General features: G+C 50.1%; 1 protein-coding gene and 3 non-coding genes across 4 annotated transcripts; 1 reads left to right on the top strand and 3 right to left on the bottom strand.

Annotated features, from left to right (window-relative positions):
- Window positions 1-709: 709 nt before the first annotated feature.
- LOC311377490 (uncharacterized protein) lies at window positions 710-2,946 on the top strand (the record flags this gene model as incomplete). Its single annotated transcript, XM_084491371.1, has 2 exons — window positions 710-1,618; window positions 2,859-2,946. Coding segments are annotated over 2 exons (997 nt in total), but the record flags the coding sequence as incomplete, so codon positions are not given.
- A 4,953-nt stretch (window positions 2,947-7,899) lies between these two features.
- On the bottom strand, window positions 7,900-8,035 carry LOC311377491 (small nucleolar RNA SNORA16B/SNORA16A family). Its single transcript, XR_014644677.1, has one exon. It is a non-coding gene; the product is annotated as a small nucleolar RNA SNORA16B/SNORA16A family (small nucleolar RNA).
- Window positions 8,036-8,799: 764 nt separating this feature from the next.
- Window positions 8,800-8,887, bottom strand: LOC311377492 (small nucleolar RNA SNORD88). Its single transcript, XR_014644678.1, has one exon. It is a non-coding gene; the product is annotated as a small nucleolar RNA SNORD88 (small nucleolar RNA).
- A 164-nt stretch (window positions 8,888-9,051) lies between these two features.
- On the bottom strand, window positions 9,052-9,139 carry LOC311377493 (small nucleolar RNA SNORD88). Its single transcript, XR_014644679.1, has one exon. It is a non-coding gene; the product is annotated as a small nucleolar RNA SNORD88 (small nucleolar RNA).
- Between the last annotated feature and the right edge of the window lie 1,190 nt (window positions 9,140-10,329).

The raw sequence follows: 10,329 nt of genomic DNA, 5'->3' as shown, positions 1-10,329 counted from the left end.
GGCAGTTGCTAGGTAGCGCGCACACTGAAACACGTTTCTCAGTGATCTAGTCGGTGTAGCCCCTCCACGTCTTGGATTTAAAAACCATCCCCAGGGAGAGTTATGCTTTGGGTAATGTCTTTGGATTAAGGCCATCGCTAACAGTGAGTCCGACCATAATAGCTGCAACAAATCCATCCTTTCAAAACACGACGTATAAACTAGAGATGTTCCGATACCGTTTCTTCCCGATTCCGATCCCTGAACGATACAGCATCTAGCGTTGTAGCTACTAACAGAATTTTTTCTTATTGAAGGGTTCTCTTACGATGACAGCAACGTGTAGTCTGTTCATCCACTGTCGACAACTTTTTTTTTTTCTGACTTTTTTCCGACGGTAGCTCGATCGCACGTAGGTCGGAGACGACGCGTTTCCTAATCCGACTTCCCACCTCCGACCGCTAACGAACGCAGCGCGTGTTTGTGATGTTATCTGCCTGCTTAGTAAATGAGTCAGGTGACAATATCGGATCGGATAGAGGCGCGTGCTCGCCGATACCCGATACCGCATTTCAGGCGGTATCGGGTATCGGAAACAACTCTCGTATCAACCTCCCCCCCCCCTTCCCCTCGCCGGGTCCCTGTCAGTGCCTTCGCCGCCCTCGTGTTAACCCCCTCTCTCTCTCTCTCTCTCTCTCTCTCTCTCTCTCTCGTGACCTCCGACCTCCAGGTTCTCCGAAGACTCCGCCTCAGCGCTGAGCCCGCCGTCCGCCCGCTCGCTCTCGCCCTCCCCCATCTCCCTGTCCCAGCCCGCCCTGTCCCCCTCCCCCACGTCCTCCGCCCAGTACCAGAACTGGGCGCGCTCGCCCTCGCCGCAGCCCGTCGCGGTCGCGGCCTCGCAGCCGCCGCCGCCGCGCTCCCACTCGCCCGTGTCGCCCGTCGCCTACGCGCCCTACCCCACCTCCCCCAAACACAGACCCGTGTACCGGACCAAAGCCCTGGAGTTCCAGTTCATCCCCAGCAGGGAGTCCCGCAAGGCCGACTCCCACGTCCTGCAGCGGCGCCGCGCCCCCAGCCCGCTCATCTCGCCGTCGGAGCGGCCCAAGGCGGGGCCGCCGCGGCCCTCCTCCCTGCCCCTCCTCCCGACCACGCCCCTCTACAGCGCCCTCTACGACCTGCGCGGCTCCATCACGCCGCCGTCGCCGGGCAACCCCCTGGGCGACCCCTACTTCTCCCCGTCGCCGCCGCTGTTCGCCGCGTCCGGCGCCCCGCCACCGCCCAACGCCGCCCTGGTGGTGTCCCGCTCGCTCTCGCCCACCCACTTCCTGTCGGGGACGTCCTCGCCGCCCATGCACCCGCACCCGCCGCCCACCTGCCTGAGCTACCCGCACCTGCCGCCGCCGCCGCCGCCGCCCACCAAGCCCTTCGCCGCCAAGCCCCTCCCCTACTGGACCAAGTACGACGTGGCCGACTGGCTGGCGTACCTCAACCTGGCCGAGCACCGCGAGCGCTTCCTGGACAACGAGATCGACGGGACGCACCTGCCGTCGCTCACCAAGGAGGACTACCTGGACCTGGGCGTGACGCGCGTCGGCCACCGCATGAACATCGAGCGCGCCCTGCGGCGGGTGGTGGACAGGTACGACCGGCGCGGAGACATGTGCAGCCACAGACAGTAATTGCTTTTTTTTATTAACGTTTTAGTGTTTTGTGCTTTGTCCGGTTTTTTTTTTTTTTTTTTTTTAAGTGCCGGTGAACCCAAATCGTTTAGTTTTTTTTAGTTTTCTTAGGATTTCCACATCTTAGGATCTTAGTCTTCTGTGGTCTTGAGTCTGGAGCCATTTTGCCACCGGCACTGAAGTTATACAGTGGTTTAAGAAGTGCTTCTGAGACACTCGTAACTAGAAGTGTCTATTCACACTGGTAGTACAACTAGAAGTGTCTATTCACACTGGTAGTACAACTAGAAGTGTCTATTCACACTGGTAGTACAACTAGAAGTGTCTATTCACACTGGTAGTACAACTAGAAGTGTCTATTCACACTGGTAGTACAACTAGAAGTGTCTATTCACACTGGTAGTACAACTAGAAGTGTCTATTCACACTGGTAGTACAACTAGAAGTGTCTATTCACACTGGTAGTACAACTAGAAGTGTCTATTCACACTGGTAGTACAACTAGAAGTGTCTATTCACACTGGTAGTACAACTAGAAGTGTCTATTCACACTCGTAGTACAACTATAAGTGTCCACAGTACAACTATATAATTTCCCCTTTCATACACAACATCGCTTATGAGAATGTTCATGTCCAACCTTACATACTAGAGTATAAAAGGTATAGTAAAAAAAAGTAAGACAAAGTTAGTTGGAGTGAGCCGTAACCATGGGGATAACACCTACTCCTCCTCCCTGGAGCAAATGTATTTTAATCTCTCTCTGTTCGGATTGGCGCTGTAACTGAGGGCTCACCCACACTTTAAAAGCAATGTGTTTATCATATTATGGCCCAACAAACACACGCCACACCTCAATCACTGCGTGTGTGTGTGTGTGTGCTTGTTCATTTGTGTATGTGTGCCTGTGTGTGTATGTGTGTCTGTGTGCTTGTATTTGCTATTTGTTTGTGTGTGTGTGTGTGTGTGTGTGTGTGTGCATACGTGTTTGTGTGTGTGTGTGTGTGTGTGTGCATGTTTGTTTGTGTGTGTGTGTGTGTCTGTGTGCCTGCTTGTGTGTGTATTCGTTTTTGTACATATGTCTGTGTGCTTTTTCTTTTGCTTGTTTGTTTGTGTGTGCGTGTGTGTGTGTGCGCGCGTGTGTGTATTCGTTTGTGTGTGTGTGTGTGCGTGCGTGTGCGTGCTCCTCTCTCCCCCCAGGATGTCCGGCAGCCCGTTCCCCATGTCCATCCTCTCTCCACGGGACAGCCGGGCTGAGAGGAGGAGGGACGACGGGAGCCTGGGCTAGAGACCCCCCCGGACCCCAGACACACGCAGGGAGGGCGGGCGGACGGACGGACGGACGGACAGACGGACGGAGGGGTGGAGGGGTGGAGGTGTGGAGGTGTGGAGGTGTGGAGGGTGGAGGCACAAGGCCAGGGTGGTGGAGGTGGAGGTGGCCCTGAGCTACACATGGTGGAAGTCACAACTGCTGCTGCTGCTGTCGCTGTTGCACTGGATTCAGACATTAGGTGGGGGTGGGGGGGGGAGGTGGGGCTGGGGGGTGGGGAGGTGGAGCTGAGGGGGTGGGGGTGGGTGAAGGGGGTAGGTGGGGGTCAAACCATATAGCATCATAAGATTAACGAAGGAGACTAGTAGGGTGAATGAAGGCCGTAAGGTGCTGGCCCAAAGGTTAACAAGGTAACACGTAGAATCACACACACACACACACACACACACACACACACTACGCACACACACACACACACACATACGCACACTCACACGCACACACAAGCCGAGACCCCCCCCGCCCCCCCCTCCCGTCCCCAGTCAGAATAGTACAAGCTAGCTAAACTCAACCAAATACTGACGAGGAACAATCAGAATCAGCCGCCTCCGTCGCTTAGCAACGGGTGGGGTGGGGGGGGGGGTGTCGTCACGGCAACAGAGGAGAGTCCACCAGGTGACAGCGAAAGGGAACTTGTGTTAGAACTTCCAGCACCCTCACCCCCACCCCAACCCCCCTTCCCCACCCTCACCCTCACCCTCACCCCCACCCCCCTCCCCCACCCTCACCCTCACCCCAACCCTCACCCTCACCCCCACCCTCACCCTCACCCCCACCCCCACACCCCCACCCCTTCTCCTCTGGGCCCGTCTCCGTTCAGGTTTTTAGGCAACGGAACCCAACCATCAACCCTGTTCTGTGATCGATGCCCCCAGTGTGTGGAGGGGAGGCGGCCTGGGTCTCTGCCCCCAGTGTGGAGGGGAGGCGGCCTGGGTCTCTGCCCCCAGTGTGGAGGGGAGGCCTGGGTCTCTGCCCCCAGTGTGGAGGGGAGGCGGCCTGGGTCTCTGCCCCCAGTGTGGAGGGGAGGCCTGGGTCTCTGCCCCCAGTGTGGAGGGGAGGCCTGGGTCTCTGGGTCTCTGGGTCTCCTCGGTGTGGAGGGCAGGAGGCCTGGGTCTCTGGGCGTCTCCCCGGTGCGTGGAGGGGAGGGTCTCTGCCCCGGCCCCTTGAGCCCCGCCCGCCCCCGCCGTCTGAGAGTCGAACCTGAAAGGACATGACATCGGGGCTCGTGTTCTCGGACTCCTGTTCAAACGGACGAGAGACGACGAAGGATTCAGCGATTCATGACTCGACTAGCGGTGAGACTTCCAGACACGGCGGGGGGCCCCCCCGAGAGGAGACGCAATCCACGTGGGGGGGGGGGGGGGAACGCAGCCTTGTGATTGGTCCAGGTGGTGGAGTGTCGCTTGTATGCCTGGGTGTGATTGGTTGTGTGTTTTTACCTGGCGACTGGCAGGGCGCGGCCCTGGCTGACTGGACTCCGTGTATTTCTCTACAGCTCTTTAAGTCTTATAACGACATCTATACAGACTGGTCACTGTATTACAGATTTGTAGCAAAAATATAAGTGCCCAGACCATGAACATTGAATAGTTTAGACACAATAGGCCTACACAGATACACACACACACACACACACACACATATATATATATAGACAAACACACACACACACACACGTGCATAAATGCATACAGAAAGGCTCACAGCTCACACACTTTAACGACACGTATCACACACACTTACCTATGTTTGAGTTAGAAGTTATGGAACACCTAATATACACATCCATATATATAAATATATATATATATATAAATATATACACACACACACTATATGTTTGAATCAAAGAAAAGGCGGGTGTGATTTCAACTGTTTACTGAGGCCACCGCTGAGGACAGGAAGTCACCGACGCTGTGGACCTGGAGAGAGACAAGAGTTCGTTCGTTTCAAAAACAAACAAAGACAAAAGACTTTCTCTTCAGCAGCAGCGACGACGCTCGCTGCCGTGCCGCCATTCAGACGTTCTGCCGCAGAGGGACACAGAAAGACAGACGAGGCCAGGGGGGAGCGAAAGAGAAAAACTGCCATTTTCTGCTCTTTCCCGCCCATTCCCTCCTCAGACCCCCCCTGTGCTCCTTCCAGAACAAAACCGTCTCTCTCTCTCTACGGACACCAGCGCCCCCCCCACCCCCTACCACCCCACCCCAACCCCACCCCGGGACGGGATGGGCGCAGAGAGAGAGAGAGAGAGAGCGAGCGAGGAACAAACACTTTTCAGTTTTAATACTATGTTCTTACAACACTTTTTAAACTTTAAATGGGTCTGGAATACCGATATTGATATAAAGAGATTAATTGTTACTATTTAACATTACTGTCATCGTCCTTACTGTTACTATTGCTTCGGGGAGGGCGTTGTCCACAGAGAACCGAGCGCGCGTTTCCCAGACTGCTGCCTCGACGCGCGGTCTGAACAAAACAAACGGATGCAGAACGGGGCGACGACTGTGAGACGTTTTGGGTTCTATTTTTTTTTTTCCGAGGACGCGTGTGGTCTGGTGGGGAGCGGTACCGTTACACGTGACGCAGCACACGCTGTGATCCACATATCTATGCTTAGTGCCAACAATGCTTTAACCCATGTAGGACGACGGGATAGTGACGGAGAGAGAGGAGGTGAGGAAGACTGTGAGGAGGAGGAGGAGGAGGATCCGGTCAGAGCTCCGTCTTGAGAGGATGGAGGCGACAGGGGGAGGTGAATTTTACACGACTTTCTTTTCCCCCAACCCCCCCCCCCAACCCGAGATATGCAGAGGGTGTAACATGTAGCAGTTGTCATTGTGACGCTATTCAACATTCACCCCACGACCGGACGCTTGTGTGTTGATCTCTGTGACTCGACTTTTTCATTAGAGGATTGGAAATGAAAACGATTAAGACTCCCATCGCATTGACTTTTATTATGCAGAATATCTTTGTACGCCCCCCCACCCCACCCCCTGCACACCGCAATCCGTGTCGTTAGTTTCCCCCCCCCCATTTGCATTCTGCTGTAACAAGTCTCCCAGTCCAGCATTCCTCTCAGTGTGTGAGATCAAATATAAGGGCTCTCTCATGACCTGGCTACCTTAAACAACACCTCACCTCTCATGCTTGCCTGTGGAGTCCTCCTCTAACGACGACCGCCCTGACGCCAGATGTGTTTTATATCAGGGCGCCGATGGGGGGAGGGGGGAGGGGGGGGGGTCGGGGGAGGAATGGGGGAGGGAGGAGGGAGGGTTGCAGCCGCCCCCCTCTATCCCATCCCGCTCCTGAGGAGAGGCGGACCATCACATCGTTTCTACATCCGTTTTGCGTCCTGTGCGCGTGTCCACAAGCCATTGATCAACGATCAGAGATTATATATATGACAGGTATATCTATTTTTCTGTGGCTGTAAAAGGCCGGTAGTCTAGGAGAGATACATATTGAAATGCGATTTGTCTAGCAATAAGGACGATGAAAGTAATGGTCATCCTAATTATGGTTTTAAGATGTGAAAAATGTCTCAAAAAGTTCTACAGAATCTCTGTCTTCCAAATGTTTGACATGAAAATGGTTTCGATGTGTTTGTTATTTAACTGCTCTGCCTTCTATACAGTTTGACCTAGTTTTTGTTTTCAATCTATTTCCTTTCCCGTCGTTTAACAGACAGCGTCGACAACAACCCCACAGTAATTCACACATCCGCTGGTCCATGTCTGTCGTTGCAGAGATGAGCCTTTAAGTTTATTAATAACTCTCGGCTATTAATAACTTAATTACTTATAGCGAGAACTGACATTTTTCGCCCTTATTGCTTGTTCCAATGATCATTGTAATCCTAGGCAACACATGCTTAAAGGGTTAATATTGTAAAATGTGTTGCACCTGGGGCTTGTTAAATCAAACCACCTGTTGGTTGGAATGAGGCCAGGTGAAAGGGCCCCGGTTTCCCCAAGTGAGAAAATAAATGACTTTCTATATTGAAGTCCTTACACTTGATTTGATGGGGAAAAGAAATGAAAAAAAAAAAATCCTGTTTTTGTATCGCTACCCCTTCATCTTTGGTTACTTGTGAAGAGAATTAATAGGCAGCCCCTTCGTTGCTAGAAATATTCCAGATCGGTCTCACTGTATAGAAAGCACTTAATTTATTTTAAGAGGTCTTTTAAAGATATGAACTGATAAAGGTATAACGGAATATATGTATGTGATATACATATGCGCACATTCATATAAACATAAATTTCAAATGTTTTAAGAGATTAAATTGTTAGAATTATAATAAAGATGAAGAAACAAGTCATGGCTATCTGTTCAATCCCACTGAGACTGTAGTCAAGAAGTAGAATTGAAAAAAGTGTCTAGTGGTATAACAATGTATGGCGTTTTCATTCCTACATTTTCAGCCAGGAATCCTTTCAGCCCAACTTTACACAGGATCCTTGTGGACCATTTTACACCATTAAAATTGTGAATCACCCAGAAATTCACAGACATTCAGAAACATTTCAGCAAAGCTGAAAGTTTTTCCTGTAGTGTAGCTGAATAATCATTGTTCAAATTACACCAAATTATTTTTTATGGTGTCATTTGTATTTATTTCAGCCAAATAACAGCTCAGAAACATTCAATAATGCCCTGATAATGGCAGCCAACCATTTAGATAATTTGGACTGGATTTACAAACCATAGCCCAAATATAATTATAGCACAATTTTTTTTTTTTTTTAACTGATTTCAACTCATTGAACACATGGCAACTCCTACGCTAGCACAATCATAAATTGCTTTTTTCTCTTGACGATGTTTACACTTGGGTTCTTTTTCGATTCAGCAAACTTAAAACTAAAAGCATCAAAAGTTAACGTAAAATAGATTTATCTGAATTGTTCTTCCCCTATATGTTGCTGAAAGGTATTTAGGACCAAACAGCGACCGTCAGTGAAAGGTTTCATGTATGGCAACCTGATGGCTGTCCGGCGCTACAGGGGAAGCATGGACAGCTTGGGTAGGTGCCAGAGAGCAGATCGACCGCTCTCGGGTCTCGAACCTGCCCCCTCTCGAACTACCGGCATGGGAGTCGAACGCTCTAACCACTGAGCTAAAAGCCCAGGCTTCTGACTCAGCTGCATAGTTGGCATTCGTTACACCAGCATTCATTTTGCGCAAAGAGAATGTATTGTCTGGGCCTGCAAAATGTCTGATGCATTAGTTGAGAATGCTCTGTGCATAATCCTTTATGGTCAATGGAGGATAGAGATGTACTTAGTTTAAAGTTCCCAAACTTTACACATAAGTGTCAGGAACGATGCATTACCCGGCTCGTAATAAATGACACATTAGTTCCAAAGATAAATTTTTATTCAAAGAAATATTGCATAATGGTTAAACAAAACAATCGGTATTATTTGGATGCACCTTCAGCGATCACTCACTAGATGGCGCCATTGAGGAAGATCCAGCATCTGCAAAACACACAAGACACGGATCAGAACGCGAAGCGTGACCGTGCAAACGCGGTCAATCCGCATGTCATTTCCATCAGGCCTTGCCTTGTCAGGGGCAGGGCGGCACGTTATCCTCAAGATTGAGTCAGAGCCCAGTGCAAAGACATCACAAGAAATAAAGCGGGGCGTTCAAAATGAAGGAATCTGGAGCATCATGATCACTGACCTGATAAGTTAGGCCCTCATGGCACCCAGTCACACAGTCCTGCAAGACGAAGAAGAAAAGCACGTTAATAAATCAGCCATGTTAGTTACGCAAGGCCAAGTCACTGCATCCATGTTCCTCAGTCTCTGGATTGTCAGGTCCAGAGAGGCACGCTGTCCACAGAGTTTCAGAGCCCAGTGCAAAGACATCATAAGAAATTAAGATTAAGTTTACTCCCGTAAAAATCAAACATCGATCCATCCATACTAACCTCATAGAGATCCTTGGTGGCCTGACGCACGTCCTGCAGGAGACACAAGGAGAACATCAGCGGGTCAGTGAGATGCCATGAGGCGACGCTAGGCTAGGCTAACACCTGCAGCTAGTCTCCTCAGTCTGCGGATTGTCAGGTCCGCAGAGGCACGCTGTCCACATGGTTTCAGAGCCCAGTGCAAAGACATCACAGGAGAGGGCCCATGCATTAAGGGACGTAGTTAAAGTTAAGTTAAGTGAGTCTGCAGGAGAAGATGAGCTGGAACTAGTCCAAGACGTGGCTATCAAGATGTAGCTACCTAGCTACACTGAGGCTAACGTTAGCCAGCCACATGTGCAGGTAACTGGTCCAGAATCATCCATCACATACAGCTCGATAAATGAATCAATACGCACGACATTGACGGTAGTCTCAACATGACTATTGAACAAAACGACTATTTAAAAAAAAAAAAGGAAATCTCGCGTTGGTTCGTCACTCGGGAGTGGGATGCTTACCGACTCCGGAGCATTCCTGGATGAGAAGACAAATGTTCCGCGCGAGATGGCTCGTTATATACGTCTCTCACGAAGGACCCACGATAGGACCCGTATATGTGCCTCTCTAAAAATAACATGTGTGGTAGAAATAAGGTAGACTTTATTTGTATAGGACTTTTAAAAAACACAGGGGGAAACTACCTCAACGTGATACATTAGTCCTAGAAAACTATAGCCTATTTATTTATTTATTTTCTAAACAAATCTGTATTTGAAGATGTGTCAATTGTGTGTGTGTGTGTGTGTGTGTCAATTCCACACCTACTCTAACGCACTAAAGTAGGCATTTGTGTTGGTCATATTACATTCTTCTTACATTCTACTTGAAGAACATCATACAGATACTGTATTAATACATAACGACAACAGTACAATCCTCCCAGGCCCTATATATAGATCACACAGATCCACATTTCAGCCTCTGTTATCAACTGTGCCCTGCGATGCGATGTGTCATCAGAAGAACAAACAGAAACCAAACTGTTGTTCTGGGCAGCTCCGAGAGCCCTGGGCGTGGACAGTACAGCGCACCTGTCTGGTTATTAGATGACATGTCTTGGCAAGAGCCTGGCAATTATGGCATAACTTTGGTTGTATGTCACTGGCAGTTAGATACTGTTGGGCTACTGTTGGGGAAGTCCTCTACTGCAAATTACACGCAGACACACACAGTACACACACACACACACACACACACACACACACACACACACACACACACACACACACACACACACACACACACACACACACACAGACAGACAGGCGCACATAAATCTGGACGGTTCCACCAGCTTTGGCATATGGGCCTGCCAATCTACCCTGGTTGCGGTGTGTGTGTGTGTGTGT

This window comes from Micromesistius poutassou (assembly GCF_964030765.1).
Source record: "Micromesistius poutassou genome assembly, contig: SCAFFOLD_4065, whole genome shotgun sequence".
NCBI classification, from domain to species: Eukaryota; Metazoa; Chordata; class Actinopteri; order Gadiformes; family Gadidae; genus Micromesistius; species Micromesistius poutassou.
Note: the sequence above shows the minus strand (reverse complement) of the source record. Positions and strands in the feature narration are given on the sequence as shown.